Here is a 24,716-nt window from a genome sequence, read left to right as displayed (position 1 = left end):
TGGAAATTGATGGAAAAACAAGGTGCTTTCAGGATAAAGAGGAACTGGGGGAATTTGCAACCACCAATTCAACCCTACAGAAAGTATTGCAGGATATTCTAAAAAAAGAAAAATACAAAGAACCCAGAAATGATGGCAGGGAGGCCACAACGAATGGAGCAGAGAACAAAATGAAGAAGACAAACTGACAGCTACTGACAGAAAAAGAGCTCAACAGAAATGAGACAGAGAAGATTGGATGATAGGAACAGCTATTTTAGAGAAAATGACATCTTAATAGGTAATACTGATTTAGTATCATCTTGTTTTGAAGTCTCATCTAGCTTTTGTTCTTCTGTCTCCAATGGTCTAAACAGGTTGTATCTTATTGGATTTTATTATGTACGATAGTATAAGCAAAAACCTTTTAAAGACAAGGAGATTATACAGAAACCATTGTTCATTTTCTGTTAGTCAATTCTAAATACTCTATAATGCTGTCATTCTCTTAAATGGTTTTACATTGTTTTGATATTCTTAATGCTACAGTATATGAAGTTGTGCTCAAGGACTTCAAGGAAAGAGTCAATATGGTAACTACTTTTAGGTCGGAATTATCTGGTGGTGAAACACTATTCTGCTTAAATGGTTATGTTTTGATCTGCGCTGTTTTGCTGTTATGCCCTCTTTTTTCTGAATCTCCACTCCATTATTTACTTTTTTATTTTTATCGGTTTAATTAAAGGGAAAAAAATAGCAGGATATAACATAGTAACCCACTTTGACTTTCTATTATCTTGATTTGAAGCCCTGTATTACTCTCACCATCTTGTTTTTGACTGATGCTCCCCTATTCTGTTTTGATGGATAGTATCAGGTTCGAAAGTTTAGGCATCAGCTGAGAAGATAATGAGATTCATTATAACGCCCATTCTCGTTGACTTTTATCTACTTTTGAAGACCTGCAATGTCTCCAATGTGTTGGTTTTGTCGGTTTTGTTCTTTACTATTTTGTTCAATTGTATTATAACTAATGATATAGGCAATTCTATTAGAGATAGCGGGAGGCATTATGGTAACCATTGATGATCACCTTGTATTATGTTTTTATATTATCTATTATGTCCACCCTTTTGACTTGACTGATTCTGTCCTGTTATGTCTCATTTGGTTTTACTCTCTTCCAAAAAAGCAATAAGAACCGTGGGAGCAATGAAACCCAAAATGTGTAATAGTCATTGTACAAAAGAGAGGAAAAGAAAGTGCTCTAAACTATATAACTGCATGTATATTTAAGTGTATAAGACAGAAAATGATATCACAGAGTTTTATTGGATCATTGAACAGAACTGTTTGCAGTATCATTGTTGGAATGTCCACTCTACAAGCTTTAATTTTGTGACTTGAACAATTATTTTTAAGATGGCAATATGTAATCCATTAACTAGTGATTTCCTACTGTTCATTTTTTTCTTCTGTAAATCTGTATAACTTGTACCCTTTCACTGTTTTTTTTCTTTTCTCCTTAAAGAAAAAAAAAAAATGCTTCAGTTCACTTTGTTACTCCTCAATTTCTTGAGCTCTGTTTGCAAGTTGTGTTGATTTCTCCAGTTGATGTCTCCCCGCCTATTTTAATGTTCTACTGACCTTCTTTCCATTTCTCATATGAGACTGGCTCTCCTAGGACCTTTGCACATGTGGCTCTCATTGTCTAGAATGCTTTCATTTCCAACTTCATGTAGACAATTTCTACTCATCCTTCTAAACTCCATTCAAGTATCATTGTTATGGGAGACAGAGTGTGGCAGAGTTGCCTGGAGAAGTGGGTAGGACCTGTCTATACCAAAGCCCCAGGGTAGTGCTAGGTGATTCTCAGGACCTCCTGTGTAGAACTTCTCTCAGGTTCACACCAGGTGTGGATGGATAAAGCCAGGAGGAGCCTCGAGATAGCCCACCATCCTCTAGACGCTGGGTGTGGTTTTCTTTCTGCTTTTACATTTTCATTTGTTCTGCCCTTACCCTTTCACCTCGCATTTTTAAAATAAACTTTTGGTCCCATTTTTGGCTTATCTCATCCAATTCTCTGTTAGATGAGAAGGACCAGGAATACTTTTGCATGGTGAGCTGATTTTAAAGGACCTATCTGACAAGTTTCTTTAATGTAACCATTTGCATGCTACATTTGATCATACACTGCTGGTATTCCTTTCTCTAGTGTCTTTGCAACTTCTCTTTAAGCTATTTAATAGACTTGTGTGATCATATTATCATTCTTCTCTTGAGAGGCTGTGAAGTGCAGGAGGCTAAGGACTGTCTCTTCATTTTTCTTCTTTTTCCTGTGCAAAGCAAAGGGTCTGGCTCAAACCTTGGAGCAGCTTTAAAATTTACATTCAAAGAATAAAATTAATTATTGCATGAAGAATTTAAATTTTGAAATAATAATGTTGTCTGTTACAAGAGGGATAGTTAATGTTTACTGCACACACATCTTGTCAGATTGGGCAAAGACTTGTGAACAGGATTTCATATAAGCCTTCCAAGCAGATGCTATGACTGTTACTGACGTCTTCCAGAAAAGAAAAATAAGGCACATGAAGTTAGCTAAATTGCCCCAATTCACACTGGTCATGAAGTGACAGAAATTTCCTTGCCTGGTAAATATTACTCCAGACTGAGAATCATAACAACAAGCCTTTTTTTGTAGCTCTTTAAGTAACTGTGGCTTATTTCTTTAAGAGGTAAATATCTGTTAGTCTTTTATATAAAGGATTACTAAGGGGTTCACTGGTGAAAATTACACCCAGCATATCAGTGACTGCACAAGAACCTAAACTTATTTCTCACACACAAAGTTCAATTTTCTTTTCCATTTTGGCACACTGGGAATTCCCAAGAGGTATATTCTATGATATGATAAGACAATTTTTACTGTATTTTTGTTCTCAAATATGCATCTCAAAGTGTGAATACATTTGAGCATCCTGCCAAGTTGCTAAAAGCAAACTGAAATGGTTCTTTGCTCTTTCAACCTTGAGCAATGTTTACCAGACAGAGCTTCTAGGAAGGCCGATACATTTCCTTTCCCATTCAGAGCAGCAGCATTGACCACTGTCCCCAACAAAAGGCCAGGAGCCCCAGAGTTGCATGCAGATGGCTGATGCTGTTCGAGTTCTCTGGTGGCTATCTCTCCAGCTACTGTCACCTGGCTGTCTCCTGCCATGGGGCTCTAGGGGACATTTGCCTTTCTTGGCTGCTTTCCTTGTTTACTTCCTTTGTGCTCGCATTGGTCCAACCTCCCAGAGGCAGCTGTGATAGACAGGGCCAGGGCAGAAAACCACACAGAGAATGACCCTTCAGGTCTCAATCTCATGTTCCTGAACTAAGAGGCCACACAGTACTCTGGCCATTTCCCATGGAAACCAATGTTCACTTATCAATTCATCAGAGAACACAGAAAAGCTGTTTTCTTCATCTGTATCAGGACTGATGACTGAAAGGTGTTTGCTGAGCAGAAAAAAAGAAAATATCCTAGCAATGGAGCCCCCGTCCTCAAATTCAAAAAAAAGTGGGGAGGGGATGGGATCCGAGGTCTTAAGAAATCTAAAGCAAAGGTAACCAGGAAGCTGTTCAGCTTGGATTGAGTCTTAATAACTTAATTAGTTTAATGTGAGGGAGAGAGCCAGAAGTGGGCATCACATTCCTTGTAGAGGGCTCAAACACAGAGACACAAGGCAAGTGAAAATATGAAATGTGAAAAAATTACAAAATTATTAGTCATACTGAAGGGGTGCTACAGTGAGAACAGAGGATGGAAAAGACAAAAGATGAGTTTAAAAACATAGATTAGGAACTGCGACTAAGCTTGTGAATGTTTTTCTCATAAGGAGAAGAAGTCAGGTAAGGAAATAATAGTCATCACGTGGTTATTACATTCAGGATCAGCATCAGGGGCACACGGCCTGTGCAGTCACAAAGGTTACCCACTATCAGAAGGATTCCACGCTTCCACAGAATGTTCTAGTGTTTCTGCCTTAAAATATTTATATATCTTTTAACATAGGTGTCTGTATTGAAATTTTGCAATGGGCCCTGCAAATAATGTGACTGATCTTGATAGTGTGTGCTGAATAGGCTGGAATAATGAATAGCCACAAATAAAAAATAACTTGAGTTCTTTGGTTCATAGTTTGCTTGTTATTCCTTCCACCCCTCAGGGATACGTATAACAGCTGGAAAGGTGAGGGAGCCCTGGGCTCTTGGGTTTGCTATCATGTGAGCACAATTTAATGTTTAAGAGTACAAGGAGCCAGGAGTCAGGCTGCCGGGCCGAGAGCCCAGCCATTCCCTTTACCTTTTGCATGAATCAATGTCTTTAACTGTGAAATAGGACATTAGTCATCTCTGCCTTAGAGATTTGACACAAGATTAATTGGAAGCAACAACAGACCACAGAGCTTGACCTACAATAAATGCTTAGTAAATACTAGCTATTATTGTATGAGGTTGTCTCAGCTGAGTCAGGAAGGAACTAAGGCTGACTTTAAAGAGGTAACAATGTAGAGGATCTAATAATAGTGACAATGACCACTGAAGCTCAGCGGGATGGACAGGCTGAGCAGTTCTTGCCTAAAGCTTTGCAGCCTGATCTACACAAATATCTCTTTTCTGATCATCTTGACTAGAGAGCCTGGGTCAGCACAGAACACTTCAGTAACCGAGCTGACGTAAAACCACTGCTCATTAATTAAACAGTGCGTCCTCAACCATGGCACAGAGCAAGGGCAGATTCTGTTTGACCGACAGGCTCATTCAGATATCTGAGAAGGCGACCAGGCACGGGGCCTGCTTCCTAGTGTGCTTAAATACAGGCACACACAGAGAAAAGCTGACAGGCGGGCTCCTCACACAGCCAGCCTCTGTGCCTTTTGTTGCTGAGCACTTGGTCTCCTTGTTACAATCACTCTAAAATTGTCACCTTATTTGCATTTCTTAGATTGACCTCTTAAATGTAAAAGACACAGGGAGGAAAAATAAAAATACTAATCTCCAATCATGCCTGAAATCAAGCTTCATATTAAAATATCTTCACTCAAAATATAAAGAACAATGCCTTTTTGTAAGTAAGAGCAGGCAAGTGTGAGGGGAAACAGACTGGGAAAAAGAAACTGAGGAGGGACAAAAATCTGTGCTAGGACATCTAACACACTGAGTGGTAGCAACCAGGGTACCTCTTGGATGGCCCTACAGACTTCAAAACTTTACAAGGATAGAAGTTCAATGTATTCTTGCCTCTTGCCACATATACATGGATGCATCCATATACACACACACATACACAGTCAACAAATGTGTAACTTCTTGTCTAAGTGTGGGGATTGTAATACATCACAGCACAGCACTTGGAGGCTGCAGCAGGTGTGTCATTAAATGTGAGCCTAATGTGGCCCAAATGACTTAAGAGAGATTCTTTTTTTTTTTTTTTTTAAATGTTAGGAAAGTAGTTCAATATAAATTTCTTTGGTTCCATCTCAGGTAACACACACACACACACACACACACACACACACACACACACGAAGAAAACATGTAAGAACTAGGTCTCCTTCACGTGAATCTGAATGGTCTTGTGGCTGGCCCAACCAGTTGGTATGACAGAAGTTATTCTGCGGTCAGCCTAAATGAAGTCACAAGAAGTCTTCTGCCTGGTTTATGGCACGTTGACTAGCCACAATTTTCATGCTAAAAAGGCCATCTCCAGGCATTTTAGTTGACTGTCCTCAGTGATCATACCGATTTCAGCCCCTTCAAACCCGAGTAACTCTCATCTGAACACATCAGAAAACCAAGCTTTCCTAACACTGTGTGGAATAGTAATCTTCTACCTAAGGCTGTTCCGAATTCCTGAATCACAGAATTGTAAGATATAACAGCAGCTATTTTAAGCAACTAGGCTGTAAGGTAGTTCGTCACACAGCAACAGATAACTGCAATGCTGTGTAAGTTGCACTGTCGTTCCTTAATTCTACATCCTCTACACAGACAAAAGTTTTCAGTCTTACTTTCAAAGCTTTTTTGAGAAATCAAGTTCTCTTTAGAATCTTCACAAATATTTCTAAAATTTAGCAGAAATTTCTCCACAAAATACTCTTCTTGGTTTCCAAGATGCAACAATCAAAGTTCTGCATTGTCTTCCAGGCTTACTTGGATCCACTCACTTGCCACCAGTGCCACCATTGCCAGGCTAATGTCCATGGTGCTGTGGGGTTTGATAACTGCAACAGCCTAAGGAGATCTTCATGAAAAATACTACGCTTCACTGTGATACTGCTTTCTGTTTGTTTGTATTCTGGTGTGAAGCCTAGGTGGGAAAATGGTCTTACTTTTATTCAGAAGAGTCTTTTTTGTTCTCTAATGATCACTCAATTGTAGGAAAAATAGTTTATTTTCTATAATCTTAAACCTGTTTTCCCTAACTCTCATTGGAATAGATTCCTAGCTGACTTGTTTTATTCTTTTCTACATGTGGCAAAATTCTACAGTAACTACAAGTAAAGCCCATTCAGGGAACTCTCATATTCACATAAAATACTCATATCCATAAAATACTCAGCCAGACACAATTTTCCCATTAAAAAGTCCATTCTTGCCCTAATTTATTACATGAATGGGATCTTACCTTTGCTCTGAGATTTGGACCTTAAATGAAATGATCTGTAGCAATGCTGTAAGCTCACCATTTAACAGTCAAATTTACACATCCAAAAGGGTGATTTTGAAAATAATCAAGACATTCCACAACCCAGGGCTTTGCCTTTTTTCCTGTATTAAGATCAAATCCTAAAATATCTATAGGACATAAATATTCTAAAAACATACTGGAGATTCATATTGGAAAATTGAATATAAAAGAACTAAGAACATCTTATGTATAAACTTAGAGTACCAAGGGAAGCAAAGGAGCTGAAGGATCTGTACACTTAGGAAAAATTTTGTTTGTTTGTTTGTTTGTTTGTTTGAGACAGGGTCTTACTATGTATCCCAAGTTGGCCTCGAACTCATGGAAAACCTTCTGCATCAGTCTCCTGAGTGCTAGGGCTAAAAGATGTATACAACCATGTCTGATTTAAGAAACACTTACAAAAACCCTGATAAAACAAGTCAAAGAGGATACACAAAGGAATGAGAAGAGAATCCATGCTCATGGATAAGAAAAATTCATTATGTTAAGTGTCCATATATGGAGGACCATGTGAATGACCCAAGGGTCCCTCCCATCCTTACTACTAAATACCAGTGCAGTCTTTATCAAAATCCCAGTGGTATACTTCACAGAGATTTAAAAAAAACTGAAAATCTTTTTTTTTAGTTTCAAAGAGAATAAACAGAACAAAACAAAACAGAATAAAGCAAATCAGAACAATGAAAGTGATTAGACTGTTAAAACAAAACAACAAGGAATTAACAATAGCTACCATAATAATTTGTTTTTTTACAAAACCTCGCAGAACAACCAAAATAAAGGAAAAAATAGAGTTTGAGGTGTCACACTTTCTGATATAAAATTATATTGTAAAACTATAATAATCAAAACAATATAGCACTGTCATAAAAACAGACACATAAACCAATGAAACATAGTAGCAAGTCAAACAAATGACATAAACACAAATGATTAATTTTCAGCATTGACAACAAGAAGACACAAAGGGAAAGGATAGTTTTTTTAGTGAGTGGGGATGAAACAACTATATTTAAACATGCAAGAGAATGAAACTGGACACTTAGCTTATACCATACAGAAAAAAAATCAGTTCAAAATGAATGAAAGACATAAATTTACATTTAAAAACTTTTAAATCCCTAGTATAAGTTAGAAGGCAAGATTTCCTTGACTTTGGATTTGGTAATGATCACAGCAGAAGCTCAAGTCACAGAATAGAAATCAATAAATAGGACACATCAAACTAACATATTCCGCACAGCAAAAGAAAAATCAACAAAATGAACAGGCAATCTATAGACTGGGGGAAATCTTTGCAAATCATAAACCAGATAAAGAGTTATTTTAAAATATTTACAAGTAACTCATTTAATTCAATAGCAAGAAAATGTAAAATTCAATTAAAAGTTCATAATGGACTTGAACAGACCTTTCTCCGAAGATGAGATAAAATAGCTGGCACGTAAATAAAAAGCAGGTCACCATCACTAACCCTTGGGAAATAGATATCAAAAGAACCATGAGATACCATCCTACAGCTAGGTAGCTGCTGTGAGAAAGACAGGCGATGATAAGTGTAGAAAATGGTATGATGATGAGGAAACCCTTGTATACGCTTTCTGGAAATGTGACTTGTGTTACCATTGTGGAAAACAGCACGACAATTCGTAATGAAATTAAACTAAACTATCATATGGCCCACGCATTCCCTCTTCTAGGTGTACACCTAAAGAAAAAGCAATCACCACCCAGTAAAAATATCTGCATTCCATGTTGTTTGCAGCATTTTTTATGATTCCCAAAAAAAGGAAACCATCTATGAGCCCATCAGTGGATCAATGGATAAAGAAACTGTCATGAGTACATGTACCCAATGGAATACTATTTAACATATAAAAAGGAGACCTTGTAATTTGTCACTACACAGATGGACTTGCAAACATTGTGTTACCTCAGATTAGCCAGACACAAACAAACAAACGAACTGAAAACATACAGAAATAGAAATGAAGTATGGTCATCAGGGTCAGAGTGGCGGAGAAGAAAATAGGAAGACGTGGGTCAAAGCTAAAAAGAAAAATAGTATAAGAGAACTAATGTACCAAAATGAGTACTATAGTAAATAACAGTATATTATAATTAAGACTTTGTCAAATTAGTGGATTGTAGCTCTTGCCACAGAGGAGTGGAGTACAGTAACTGTTTGAGATGATGAATGTATCTATTTGTTCCATTATGCTAATCATTTTACTATATATGAGTATGGTAAAAAACACGATGAGTGTTTGCACTTAGAAAACTTGCTACAGTAAAAGACACATTGGCATTCGTTCCTCTCATAACGTTCCGGTCGTTCCCACCATTTTCTGAAGTGGATCTGGGAGACTCCTGGTGAGTGTCCTTAACTGTACTCTTGTGGCTGCCTTGGTATCAGAGCTGACTCAGCGTGTTTACTTCCACGTCATTGTGACTTCCATGAAGAGTAAGAAGCTGCCTGGTGGCACATCCACCTCAAGAGGAATGGGGAGATGTCCCCCTGTTTTTAGGAGCCTTCCTTCCCATGGGATGCCATCTGGCAACAGTGTCCAGGGTATATTAGATCATAGCTCGCTAAGACACTCACGAAAAAGACTTCCAAAACTGCTTCAGAGAGTATCAAGAGCAATGAGATCAGTATGTGCAGAGCAAGGGGCATATTTTGAGGGGGATTAACCTTTTACTCTAGTAACCTTTTAAAAAAATTAATATTCATATATCTTGATCATATCTTGTAATAGCACATACTTCTCCGATTACAATTTTAATTTAAAAAGAAATAATGTTTTTTACTACAACATCTGCTATACGCAGCTAATAACAAAACAGGAACTTCATGAAGAAATTTCCTTCTGATGTCTCTATTGAACTTGTAAGACTGAGTCGGTGTATTTGAATCATTTCATGTGTACGCTTGAGCAAGGTGATGTCTTAGCGACTGGTGACGGGAATCCACCTAGCAGTGGGTTTTAGGTTCTTTTCGGTGATACATCTAAATATTTTGCATTTTAATATGTATGTGTCAATTAAAATGCATATTTAAAGCAAAAACATCAATCCTAGCATTAGCATGTTGGTAGACACAGATACCAACAGATGATTCCTCATTTCCACCACACTCACTCCCCCGCTCGCTTCTTTTTTCCTGTCTCCCAATCTTTCCACTTTCTGCATCCATTTTGGCTGAAAGAATGATCTTCTCCTCCCTAGCACCAGTCCTTTCTGTATACTCCTACACATTTTTGTATTTATAAACAGCTTGGTTCTTCCATCCCAAATTTGTGTCTGAATACATCTACCCCAGGGAAGGAACGAAGATGGCAGGGAATAAATAGTGACTGCCTCACACGGTGGTCTCACGAAGGAGGAGTAAAAACTGGGCGAGCTCTCCAGAGACTGCTAGAGCTGCAGGGAAGTGAAGTCATTTTGAAAGCACAGCCAGCCACAAAACTTATACCTGGAGTGTCAGAAAGGTGAGCCAGTTATGAATCAACAGACCGATATAAAATACATTAAATGAAAATGATCCTTGAAGGAAAGGACTCTTGAGGAGGTAAATATATTACTAAAAGTAGAATGTAGACATTGTTTCAAATATCTTTAAGTCCTTCTAATAATGGATTTCAGTTGCCTTCTGTATGCAGTTACAATGAAGCTACCATCTGAATCAAGGCTCTAGGCACCAGGAATGTGGATCACTTATGCAGAGCTTGTGCCTTCACAGGCTCACAAGGGCACAGACAGATATTTACACATAAATAGTCATGATACAGCGTTATTAGCCTAAAGTAGACAGCAATTTTCAATAAGTTGTAACTGGATCGATTACTTTGCTCAGAATGTCAAACAACTTCCCGGCGGCTGCTAATGAGGAGTGGTGCCTTTAAAGATTCCCATTCACCTGACTTCAAGGTTGAAGGTACCTGAAGAGAAAATGAGCTCAGGGAATTCTTTAGGGTGTTGGCTACCAGCATATGACTCATCCTTTTGCCTACCAAGTCACCCAAAGTCTCCCTCCTTTGTTCTGCACACGTACATGTTCCTCCTTGTGCTGCACATTTCTCTGTGATAGCACTTTTGGATATTTTGAAGAGGAAGAAAAAGAAAGACACTCAAATGGATTTGCCGTGTCTATTGAAGGCATCTGTCTTAAGAAGGATGAGCCTTTACTCAGCAGATATTTCGCACAAAGGATATCCTTTCCTTTGTTCTACTAAGTGGTGGTTTTATCACTCCTTGCCAGTCTGAATTCTCGGCGACATCCTCTACTTTTATCTCAGGTCCTCTTTTCAGAGATTGCTGTATGATGACACAGAGCTAGAATCCTTTTATTTTTATCATATTTGCTACATAAGCCTTATCTATTGATACTGTGAAAACTCATTGGACTAAACAAATGCTCCTAGCACCAAAACATTGGGGTGTCTTCTTCCAAAGATATATTCTCCAATATTTTGTGATTGCAAAACCCACACGATCAGGAATGTCCTCTAAGGGCAAGTAAATTACAAAGGGAGATGAAGTTTCTATGTGAAGACTCCTTTTTACTTCCTGACAATGGCCGCAGTATCATCAAAGGTACTGAGAAATAGGTACAGAGGTCAAGCATTCTGCTAATAATCCACGCTGCACAGGACAGATTCTCTGAACAAAGAATTTCTGTAAGAGGTCATTAGTGACAAAGGTGAGAAACTCTGTCATGGAGTAAGCTTTAATCTTGTTAGGTAGAAACCCAAAACTACCATGACTCAAACGAGATACAAATAATTCATTTTTGTCTGAGCAGAAAAGGTGAAACTGTAACAATACCAGATTCTTTCTATCTTTTCGCTTGACCTCCACCATGGTGGTGAACTTGCCAAATGGCTAAAGGCCACTTTCCAGTTCACGCTATTTACTGACCATTGTATCAATTTACTATGGCACCTATTACAACATACCACAGGCTGGGTGACATGAACAACAGTTTATTTTCTTATGGTTCTGAAGGCTGTAAGTCCAAAATCAAAACACTAGCCTACCTGATTGCTCTCAAGGGCCCCTCTGCAGTAGACAGAGAACTGCCTCCATGTTGAATCCTGCTTTCTCCTGCCTATGCACATGCTTGGGGCTTTTTCTATTTGTAGGATCACAAGTCACATTAGATTCAGGTCCCTGTCTTCATCCTCATTAATCCTTACTTATCTCTGTAAAAAAAAAAATCCCTGTCTACAGTCACACTAAGGGTTACGGATTTGGCATAATTTTGTCTGTAATACTGTGGGAAAGATGAGAAATTAGAAAATAATTCCACATTTAGGAATGTTACCTATAAATTAGATAAATTGTTCGTTTTCACACACATTGTCCTGAAACTTAGACACATACCCAAACTACAAAGAAGGCTGGACGTGTTCTCTAGCATGGTATCTATGCACTTGACTGAAATGTAGTGGGCTACGTTACTGAGAGACAAAAGAACAGCAATTAATAAGGGAGGGATTTTCAGATTCTGGAAAATGATGATTTGTTATAATTTTGATTTAGCACTCTCCCATTCACTGTGTCTTGGATTTTGTCCAACCATCAGTGCCCGTTTGCTAGAGTTGAAAAAAGGTGACCCGTCCTACTATCCAGTGAGCACCAAAGAAAGCCAACTCACCGTTCTTCTTGTAGAACATAATTTCTCCTTTGAATTCAGTTTTTTCCTCCAGTGACTTTTCGATCTGAAGCATCAGTTGCTCATTGGTTTCAACACCAAATAAGAACCTGCAGCTGCAGCTCTTTTGCATGACCTCAGTGCGGGCAAATCCAGCGAGTTCGCAGAAGCCATCCGAGCAGTAGACTATGGGGAAACCCTTAGCCACCTGGGCATTGGCGAGAATGAAGTTGCTATCTGTTGAAAAACAAAGAGAAGATACCCAGCAACTTAACTTGTCTGTAAACCACAGTCTGTGTAACAAATTATAAGCACGTGGTTAGTATCGAAAATTCGAGTCTTGCTATGCTGTGATGGAAAAGGGACAGTCTAAGGCATATAGCGGCCCTGAGCTGCAGAAGTACGTATTAAGCTGTGGCTTTGGCTTGCATGTGCGTTGGCTTGTGGAGAGGCACTTAGCATCCACCTGGCAGTGAGGGAGACGGAAAAAGGTTTTTGTCTTGATGCTGCCATGTAATATTATAGATGAACTTGCTTAAGATCCTTAAACATTCTAAACCTTCCTCAGATTTAATTTTTCCCCAGGCAGATCCCAAGACCAAGATTTAGGTATAAGTAGTTTACTTGAGAAGTGATTCTAGGAGGTAAGCAAATAGAAAATTGATACGTGGAAGAGAGGAAAGACAATAGAAAGGGAGCTAAAGAGGGGTTTTCTGCTATGAATAACTGAGGCTCAGTCACACAGGGATTCAAGGATTCAAGACTTTTCCACTAAAGGAAAGAAGTATTTATCTACCAATGTCCAGCGCTCTTCCTAGATTAAAAATCACTACTTGTGTGTCAGGATGTTAGCACTTTAGACTCGTTCATGTTTTCCAAAGGTCACTTAGGCAGCTAGGTGCTCAAAATTACTTGTTTAAGGAAATTGCTTGCTCTCCAGGACAGCTGTGAATAGTGTACCTAACTGAATACTTTGGTCTGCATATATCAAGGTGAGTAAAGTAAAATTTACAGGGCATTGACAAGTGTGCTATAAGAACTATGTTACTCTGTAGGTTGTTATAGGGACTCTTTTTTCTGGTCTTGAGGATCAAACATAGGCGCTCACACATGTTGAACCATTCCCCCAGCCCAGTTACAACGATTAAGGAGGCATCACAAATATTCCTAATCACATGTTTGGCATACTCAGTGCAATTACTATTAAAGGTGCTATTTACATATTTATGGTTATTATAGTAACAATAAAGAACCAGATGCTAATCAAAAGCAGGAGAATACTCATAAATGCTTAGCAATAATCCACAAAGGAGAAACTGAGAGTCAGTGTTCAAGAAGTTTATGCAGGATGCATTTTTAGAAATGATTTAGGAGATAGTATAAAAGCATTCATTCATTCACACATGGAACAAGTGTTGAACACTGTCTGTATGCCAATAGTATCACCAGCTGATATTTCAAATCAAGAAAACTAAAAATTGAAACAACTAGGTAGGATAACTAGGTAAGATACTTTTTGCAAAGTATGGTATAACATGAACTATTGGTCAGAAAAATAAAATCTGTAAACATGTATATATTTACCAAATAGGAAATGTTAGTACGTAACTAAAAATAAATATAGTAACTGTAACTGGAGATCCCAAAGAGAACAGCTATGTGCAGAGGTGAAGTGGATCCTTAAATTTATGATGTACCCTGCTATGCACCAATTTAACTTCACATGCATTATATGTTGTCTGTTCAAAACAAATCATAGGTTTAAAATGGATTTGTGACAGCTTTTCTTGCATGCTATGAGAAAAGAGGAACCATAGCTAATCTACATAGCTCCCAGGACATGCTCTGAACAAGACTTTCCCCATCTTCTGTTCAGTCTGTTACTACAGTCTGCTACTCCGCTTGCTCTGATCATTCACACAAGCCTTAGCAAACTAGTTGTAGTGAAACCATCCATATCCCTTATTTTCTATGTTGGTTCTTCTCAGACATTTTCTCCCTCTAAAAACCAGACCTAAAGACTCACACTTGGAAATTGTAAACCATATGCTGTTTTAAACCATGAGAATTAGATTATCCCAACAATTCTCTCACACTTTGTAAAATGGTTTTTTGACTGTATATTAAATGTTGCATTTTGTCTCACATATTGTTTCAAACAAGTTTATATGATTCCTGTCCTTAAAGACTGCAGTTAAGATTCTGTTGGAATTTCAGCTAGGTCTAGAGATGGGCACCTTTCTCTTGGTGCTCGAAGTCTCCCCCATACCACACTTTTGATTACTCTCCAACCACAGTGTGTGTGTCTCTTCCTCCATAGTAAAATTTTGGCCAAGCAAGTACTTAGAAAATACAAATAAATAGCTCTGGCAAAGTCCTCAAATACCCCCCAAAGCATCACTCACTGTGCTTTCACAAGGCATCTGTCAGCAGATCACTGACATGTTACTGACTCTTACTGTACGATAATGCCAGAAGCCGAGATTCTTCCATGAAGCATGTCCTGGACTGAAGGGAAGGGGGTGTTTTTAGAAAAAAAGCATTGCCTCTCACCCTGTCTACTAATGCCATTAAAGAATGCACGAATATAAATAATACTAAAATATAATGTATGAGGACCAAATGAGTACTACAGATATAATTATTATGAGGTTTGGATGCTAAACATCCTAGTCTTTGAAAGTCATTAGCTTGGAATTTGACAAAAGTAGATGGAGATGACTTATCAAAAACCATGGAATGTAAGGAAGAGATGTCCAGATATCGTAGGGTTAAAGGATAAAGGAGAAAACAGAAATTTGACACAGCGTAAATACTGCATTCTGTCCTAAAGTTCAGTTTTACTATCTTTTAGATGGCTATATTTGTTTTCTTTTATTATTTAACTGATATTTCTTTTCCTATCTTTTTGTTTTCACATATTCTAGGGAGTTATGTTTTAATTGTATCATGTTCATTGTCTATATATCATTTTTAGCTAAGATTTTAATGAATTAAAACCTTCAATCTAACATTAATATATTTACTTTTGTTATTATTATATCACATTTTTGCCATCTTAATTTGTTCTCTATTTTGTGTTTCATTATTTTGCTTCTTCTATTTTTAAAATTTTAGAAACACAGCATGCCAAAGAATTGTTCAGTATTTTTAAATGACACCTGTGCATCATTTGTCTAGGAAAAACCATTCTGTGAGCCATGTAAACTGTATTTTTTCTTCCCTAATGAAGCAATTCATAATTTCAATATTTATAACAATATTCTCATTTTTACAGATTTTTATCCCTTATTTATCATTATGCAACATATTAGCTATTTTTTCTGATAACTAAAGCATATAAAATAGTGCTTTGTTCTGTATCTCTCCTAGTGACATGCTTTTTAAGTAATTTTCTTGCATCTTTATAATTGTTTGTAAACTTAAAAGTAAAAGATTGGTATTTTAAAGCTACAATAAGATTCTAAGAAAAAAAATACTTAAGGATTCACCAAAATGCCTGATCGGTGTGCTTCAATAACAGGATAGAATATATCTGAGGCAGCTAATTCTTTCTGAAAAAGTACTGTGAAAACAAAGCAATATAAAATAAAATAAAATAAAATAAAATAAAATAAAGGCATGCATTTGGCTTTTCTGTTTATATTTAGCACTTGCCCTTGATATGTAATTGCATTTCAATTCCAAAGAGAATTTAGTGGCAGTCTGTGCTGTATAAAGCTTAGTACACCAGCTACATGAATGGGCCTTCTGTTTGGGAAAGCATAGCTTCTTTGCTTTGCTATCTACTTGGAAACATACGCTTTTCTGAATACCAGCCCTGGAATTCCCAAAGAAGAAACATGACATTCACTTTAGAATTACATAAAACAAAACCACTGCCATAACATTAGGGACTCATCATGGACATCTTACTATATAGACATATGCTAAGGATATTTAACCTTTTAAGGAATCAATTATGCATATGGGATATGCATCTAAATGCCACACAGCTTTTCTCTGCTTCTTTCTAGATCATTCTTTTGTTTATTTACAGTTTGAAAGTAAAAGTAAACAGTAAACTCTAAATGCATTTACCTCTTAGGCAGTTGATTATTTCCCTAAATGCTTCCCTATTGAAAAGTTTTACAGATTATCAGAACTGCTGTGTTTGGTAGGCACTCTCGTCATTTGGTCTCATCTCCTAATCTAGAAAATTATTTTTCCATTCAAACAAAGATGGACAATTCTCTTTTGACTTCTCAAACATACAAAAAAACATGAGATAGAAAATAGTGGAAAATTAAAGCAAATATTGATACAATATTAATTCCTTTCATCATTGCACTTGTCTCGCCTTTTAAAATGAAAGCTGTGAGACCTGGATAACTTTAATTTTATATCCACAATCCAAAGTTGAGATAAAACCCTAGTCAATGTGACATACATTTTACTACATCATACATTTTTTCTGTGAAGTGGCTTCTTCTCTTCTATCAAGAGAAATGAGTAAATCATTGAAAAACATTTTCATCTGTTCCAGTCTCTAGAAAGCCCAGCCCCATGCCACAGATGTTTTTCTAGAGAGATTGTTAAAAGGTCATTGTTGAGCTTTCCTAATTCAATTTAGTTCTCTTTTCTCAGCAACCTCTGTGTCCTTCCTGCAAATCCTCCAGAAAATCAGTGTTTCAAAGCTACAACAGTAACTTTCTTGGCTTAAAAATATTTTGCACAGGGCCTATCCAGAATCTTCACAGGAAGAAGCATGGAAATGTAATTGCTATTCAAATGACCGGGTTTCTAGTCTCTACATATACTTTCAATATGTATCACAGTATTTCTAAAATTTTCCCATTAAAATACCCTGTTGGCCAAAATAAGTAAGTTCATGCTCCAAGAGATCTGGAGGTACAGACCTAAGCCTGATTTATTTTGAAATCTCTTGTTTAACCTGAAAATTCATCAGGATTTTGCATTCCACTCTTCCTATTGTCATGTTCATTTTACCATTTTCGATTTTGTTCCCATGTGAGCCTGCCAAATTTTTAATTCAATGAAAACTTCATGAAGATGTTCTGTTTGTTTTTTATGATGTTGTGCCAGGCTTGAGACTAACAACTATAAGCAGCTCAAAAATACTAGGCACATCCAAATCATTCTTTTTCTGCAATTTCAAATATTAATAGACAACTGTCTCAGCACCCAGCACAATAATTCTCTATAAGACAGGCCTTGGAGCCGTTGAGAACAACAGAGTCATTTATAGACAGGACCTCATGTCTAGAAGAAATCTGTATTCTTTTGGATCTTTCTACCAATAATGCAGAAATTCAGCTTTTTTTTATGATCTAAGTTTTTATTTCTGAAGAGTGTCATTGATATCGATTCTCTTATAGAGCCAAAATTTGTGTTAACAAGTACTCATACCAATATATCCTGAAGACAAGGAAGATGAACATATTCAAACCCTCTAGTCCTCATTTTTTCTGCAAGGAGCTAGAAATGACATGAACATTTAAGCTTGTTTTATGAGTTGCCTTTGTGCTTTAAAAAATTATCTTTGTATACAGGTTCAACAAAGATAACATTTATATCCTTTGTGATACTAAGCAGTCATCTTTGTAGACTACTTTAGTATCCCAAACAGAATATTAATATCTATGGCTTTAAAATATTTAAATGAACTTTGTTCTTTATATTGATTTCAGGGAGCTTAATTGCATAAATTTCAAGTATAATAGCATTTCTATTAGATTATTACTGATCGCAAGCTAAAGTTCTCATAGTATCCTCTGCCAAAACTTAAGAAGTTACTCAGAATTGAGGACCTTTCTAACCTTACATTAAAAAAGAAAAAACATATAAGAAATTTCTAAAGAGAGAATCTCACAGTTGTGCTGATTTATGTACCATTCAAATTGTTATATTGCTGGCTTTCATCATGTATGGTCTGATTTTTAAGAAACTGTCAATTCTTGCTCTCGACAAAGATCAAAGTATTTTAAGACAGAAAAATTCAAAGCTGTAACTCTAGTGTAGTAGTAGTAGTAAGAGGCAAGTGTACACATCTGCTTATACAAATATCTTTCTACCTTCAGCCCAGTAAACAAGCACAGAGAAGTATAAATAAATCAGTGTTCTTCATAATCTTGCCCTTGTGAGCACAGTCCTGGGCCACAATCAGTCTCAGCTGGAATTTCTTAGAAATTCACACTCTTAACCCTCATAAAAGGTCCCAGTCAGAATCTGCATTTTAACAAGATTTCTATGCACACTAAAGCTTGAGATGTTCCTTTAATATAACATTAGAAAATATTACATGGTTTATCTTGTATGAAAAACTCAAAAAATAAATAAAGAGCAAAATCAAAAGAGGATGATAAGAAATGAGATGTGGACACTGTGAGGATGGAAAGTGGATCTGAGGATGTGGCAGACAGGAAGTAAGGGAGGAAAAAAGAATTAAGGTGTGATGTGTGTATGTGCCAACATCTCAAGATGAATGCATTATGCATTGCAACCACACATTAATAACATACACACACGTGTAGATCCATGCATGCAATAACACTGGACAGAGCCTCAAAACCTGGTTGAAAACATGACTGATGGAAAGTACATGGATGTATAACTAAAAGAAAGATTTATTCCCATTATATACCTTTTTCTAGTTTTAACTGTTGTGCCATATGCATGTAACAGCTACTAAAATAGTTTCTGGAGTTTATGTAGCCATTCATTTGACTGATTACAAACAAATGTCAATCAATAAAAAATACTATGAATAAATTTAATTTCTAATAATAGAGATAAAACTGCATTAAGAATAAATTGGAATGTATTTATCATCATTTATAACTAGCAATATCATCAGTATGATTTTCAGATTCCACTTTTTCAATTGCCTAAATTGCCTTGTCAATTTATTGTCTCAGTTTAAGAAATGATTTTCATGATGAAAAAGATGGTATTCATGAAGGCCCAGTGATTTTACTCATCAAACATACAATGAATGAAAACTATACTTCAGAAAATCTCAAAAATGATGAAAAACCCTTCTTTAGTATTTTTCCACAATTGTTTTTCTGTCTATACACTGGTAATGATATTGAAATGCATTCCAACTTTTTTGGATCTTATCTCATATAGCTAATCTTTTAGACAAATCTTTCATATCATTTGTTCACCTTTTTAAAGAAAATAGCCTTATCATCAGTACGCTACTGTTTGGGTGTACATTCCAAGGGACCTTTTGTTTATTGGTATAGTCACAGACACAATAACATACCTGGCATGTAGTAGCTCATTAACAAACAGTGAAATAAATGAGTAAAGTGAACTGACAGCCATTTCTTTTTTATTAAAGCACACCAACTTAGAGTGAAGTGTTTCTAACTGAATCTATTATTTGCTTTATTTTAAGCAGGAATCACTGATCACAAAGCAACAACTTTTTAAAAATAAAATCAGAACCTCCCTATACTGTTCAAGTCATGCCCACAAGTTTCACTCTGTCATGTTACATTCAGAAATGGCTTTAGTAAAGGGAGATAAGGTTTATTTCCCATTAGAAAATAGATTGAGTATAACTAGAATGCTAAATAATGCTATCAAAGCAAAGCCCACTTGCTAGTATGTGACATCAAGAAATGATGAGGCACTGGTGGGGAAAACTGTGTATATATGAATGAAGGACTGGGGATCGCTACAGATTATTTGAGCATTTGAATACTTCAGAAGTATTTGAATACTTCAGAACACTTTCTGTCAAAGTCCTGCAATTTGGCTACTGCAGCAGTAAGGATGGGTGAGCTTTTTCCAGCCCATAGAGAATAAGTATGATGTAAATAGTCCTGCTTTCGCATTTTTACTGTTTCATTTCTATATTTGCAATACCTGTCTTTCCCTACCTCCTCTCCAAATCAGAGAGGAACCAAAGGCCAACTTTTCGAAAAGTTTATTTCCTGCTTTGCAAACAGCAGGAGAGAAGAGAGCTGAATCTTTGACCTACCTTTCTCTCTTCAGTGTGTAAAACTGGTTAATCTAAACATGCTGAGTTTCTTCAGCCAGGGGAAGGGGAAAATGAAGAGTGAGGAGAGAAGTTACAGGGCTCACACTTTATAGGACAAGTTTCATTTAGTGTAATTTAGCGTTCACAAATCTCAAACAGTGGAGCTTAGTGTGATTTAACTTTTATATAAATATTTCATAGGAGTTTGCTTAATATGAAAGCAAAGATCATATGATAATATTTTTGTTCTGAAAAACAGGTACTTATTTTGGTTTCTATTTGGCCCAGAAAAGATAGATTAAATGGAATATAGCAAATAAAACCAGCCATATACTATGAATGCCCATATTCCCAAAATATTTAATTTAACTTGTCCCTTGATGCTCTTGCAGCACAGCTAGACTTTGTTTGCAATTATATTTAATTCAATGAGTATTTCTCTTTAATTTTAAACAAATTGGCACACGCTGTTCACACACATGTGAAAATTTGAGGGAAGAAATGATTAATTCAGCCCTATTTTAGCTACTTAATTTATTTTCTCATCCTTAAAGCCATTTAAATTTGAATTTTTGAAGACAAATATACAAATTAATGTGCCTAATGCAGCAGTGCAGACGGAATTTTCTCCGTTTAAGCTTTGTTTATATTCTGCAGAAACTAATGAGAATCAAATGTTTTTCATAATTTGGTAGCACTTCCCAGAACCTCATCTGTCCATTGCAGTCTTCTCTGCTTCACAATACTTAAGTCAAATTAAACAGGAAAGATGAGCGGCTACCCAAGAGATAATTTCAAGTTAATTGTAGCATGACACACAGTCTAAACTAATTTGATTGTTACAGATATTCCATGGCCATAATATCAGTATTTCATCCTACCATCTTTAAAATAATGTGGAGACGGTGCAAAACTTTAATTAGCGTAACACTTGCAGGATGGTTTTGGAACTTTTGAGAGAGATGATTGCATGAAGGAGGCAAGAATTAAGAAACCAACACAGGTGGATGCTGACTCTGTATTATGAAATAGAGATAAATAGGCAGGAGGTCACTAAATGATCGGGGTGGACTGAAATACACCAGATAATAGCTGCTGCTTAGTAAGCAGCAACAATACACCAGGTATGCTATGGTCAGCGTTTTGGATTTTGGGTTTCTGGCCCTCACAATAGCATCTTGTGGGATAAATGTCACTGTGGTGGCTGAGAAAGGTTTAATAATCTAACAATGCTGAATAGTAAGTTAAAATAGATCAGAGCCTGAGCAACAGAGCTCTATTTCCAAGTCCAGGGTTTCTCAAAGTCTGGTCATCCCATCCCCCTTGTCCACTGGAATCCGCTGCATTGTGTATTACACTACAGTTTCTTATGAACAATCTCAAATCTACTTAAGTTAGAATCTACAATCTGTGAAGCCTGGGAATTGTCATTTTACACAAGATAACTTAGGCAATATATAGCATACAAAACATACCTTACTCCCCTAATTACCAAATTGGGAAAGGGTATCACCTTTGTAAGAATATCCTAGATTTCTAAAGCTTGGAGGAATTTATTTCTGAATAGTAATTCCCTTGATCTTATGATTTTAATTGCTAAGAAGAATTTCAATATTTTGCTCAGTTCATATAACCATAGGAATTTAGTATGGAAGAGCCACAAAGATTAATATGTAACCTCATGTCCACTGTATAATCCTTCAATGCTCCCACATAATATTCTCAGGTTGTGGTTTCTCAGTCTGACCAGCACCCTAATGACAGGAGTCTTGCTCTTGTAAATCAGGTAATGTTAATGCTGTGACTGTGAAAGATGCTAACCTAACTCATATGTGGATTTCTTTTTATCAGATAGAATAATATTTGCAAAAATTAGTACCTTAAATTCTTTGACGGTAACACACTGAGACCCAAGAGAAGTGACGGGTGAGCCATGTAGTTATGTAAAAGAAGTGTTTGCAGGCAGAGGGAAGAGTGAGCTCCAAGGCAATGAGGTGGGAACACGCTTGGAATGTTTGTGGAATAGCAAGAAAACCCCGTGTGGCTAGAAGATAGTGACCAGAAGGACCCTCAGAGAGAGCAGAGTTAGTGTGAACAATACTACCAGATCATTGCAAAACTTAGAAAGTGGCCCAGACTTTACTCTTTGAGTAATAAGGTAGTCCAGGGATGTTTTGAGTCAAAGAGTGACTGCTCTGTCTTGTACAATGAAAAGACCACTCTAGCTAGACTGTTGAGAATGCACCGTAGAAAAGCAAGGACCAGACTCTGTTAACTAGTTAGAGGTTGACATAATGGTTCATTAAAAATGTCATGGTTTTTTCCTGACACAGGGGCACACAGCTGTAATCCCAGCAGCTGAGAAGCTGAGGCAAAAGAATTCCATGAGTTCAAGATCAGCCTGGGCTACAAAGTGAGTCTGAAGCCAGTCTGAACTGCATAGTGAGGCCCTGCTCCCTGCCTAAAGCTGTAATTTTGGACTGTGATGATAGCAACACACAAATTAAGAAGTAGTCAGATATTATGTCTTTATGGACTGATTCTATGGCAATGGTAGAGATAATAAAGAGCTTAAGGATGATAACGCATTTGCCATAGACTGTGTATTTTAAGAGCTGGAGAAAAGTTTACAAATTCAGAGAATTTCAAAAGTTTGGTCTTACATACACTAAATTTATGAAGACTGGAAAGTGTCTAAAAGAAAATGTAAAGTAGCAGTTGAATAAATGAATCTGAAGTTGAAAGGTCATCGCTATGATGAAGATATGAATTTGGAGTTAGCAGGAGGAAATTAATTTAGGGAGTAAAAACAGAGCAAAGATGAAGCCTAAATGTAAGACTTCATGTTTAGATATTGAAAAACTCAAGAGAACCCATCAAATAAGATAGAGAAAGAGTGGTCAAGGAAGCAAAGTAAAAGGGAATAGAGAATGAGACATACAACTAATATTTCCAAGTCAATACTAACAAATTATATGTTTAAATATGATTTGCACTATGGCTTTTTGAATATCCTGCTTTGAGTAGAAGTATAGGGGAGGCTTTGTGATATTGTTCCTGCTCTAGATAAAAGAATGACAGTAAAGACATCAGCCTGGTTTTCCCTAGTCCTTCCCCTGCTTTTGTTAGATACCGGTAGGAGGTGGGGGGGGGGGTGAGAAATATTTCCTAACTCTTTCAAGCAAAATACTTAAAGTGTATATAAATTTACTTTCATTATTAATATGGTCTTTAATTATGAAACCAACGGAGCTGTACTATAAACTTTAGGAAGCAGATGATAGATAGATAGACAGACAGATATATAGACAGATACCCCCATTTTACTTTGCTCAGTCATTACTAATAATTTCAGACTAATTTCTGAAACGTTTTTCTCACTCATATTTTAGATAATTGCAATTGTGGTATCGCTACAGTTGTGAAACTGAGTTTTCACTTGCCGTCATGTGGCCAGGTTAATAAGTTCTGTGCAATGAAATATCTAGATAAGTCACTTTGAAGGTATCTAGTCAGATGTCTTCATTTCTACGAAAAGAAAGATATGAGAAGATACATGCTTTTATCATGGAGGTCATTGTGCCCTTCTACCTTCTGTGACCCTTCATCCTTGCCGTGGGGTATAATTATGGTGTGGAGAGCTGTGCACATCAGCTTGTGACTATGGGGTGGTACGCCTCGATATGCAAGACAAGGATAGAACGAAGTATGGATTTTTGATGACCTTCTTGAATAGCAAACTAAGGCCAAAAAATGTTTACAGCCAAATATCTTAGTAGGTGAAAAAAATAAAGTCCTGTTTTTTAAACCACTGATATTTGGAGTTTTGGGTATTTGCAACTGAAAGCATTTCCAACTGAAATACACAATACAATAGATATTTTATTTCTATATTGAATAATCATAATTTGGTGATATGTCAAGAATTACTAGGTAGTCACCTAGTCTGGGAATTATATGTCTTCTGCAAAATTTTTAGGTTTGCTCCTTAAAGATAATATTGTTTGAAAATATTAAAGTTAGCATTTTTAAAGCTAATATTTTGGATCATCATTGCAGAAAAAAAAGACTGTAAGATACCCCTGTCCACTTGTAGACAGTTAACTGATTCCAAATGACCTTCAGAGCTTGTAACAGGTTTGTAATTTACAACAAAAGTCCATAGATAAAAAAGCCCAAAACATGTACTTCACGGTATAAACATGCTAAGAAGCAGCAGCATCTCACACTCTATTTCTCCTTTTGTTTGACATTATTCTCCAATATTGCAGACAGGAAGGTTGGGTAACTGGTTTCCTTGCCCCTGTGAAGGCTCTCTTGGTATTGTTATTTATCTACAAATGAAAAGC

General features: G+C 36.7%; 1 protein-coding gene across 1 annotated transcript in view; it reads right to left on the bottom strand.

The window, feature by feature from the left end:
• The window catches only part of Kcnh8 (potassium voltage-gated channel subfamily H member 8), a 356,910-nt gene that overhangs the window by 236,975 nt on the left and 95,219 nt on the right, over positions 1 to 24,716 (bottom strand). Inside the window, exon 2 of the mRNA XM_063256994.1 lies at positions 12,378 to 12,611. Coding sequence (XP_063113064.1) covers positions 12,378 to 12,611 — 234 coding nt within the window. The remainder of the gene's footprint in view (positions 1 to 12,377; positions 12,612 to 24,716) is intronic.

This window comes from Cavia porcellus, unplaced genomic scaffold (genome assembly GCF_034190915.1).
Source record: "Cavia porcellus strain 051 isolate PalLab524CR breed Dunkin Hartley unplaced genomic scaffold, mCavPor4.1 scaffold_10, whole genome shotgun sequence".
NCBI classification, from domain to species: domain Eukaryota; kingdom Metazoa; phylum Chordata; class Mammalia; order Rodentia; family Caviidae; genus Cavia; species Cavia porcellus.
The sequence above is the reverse complement of the archived record's forward strand: the minus strand, read 5'-3'. Positions and strand labels throughout refer to the sequence as shown.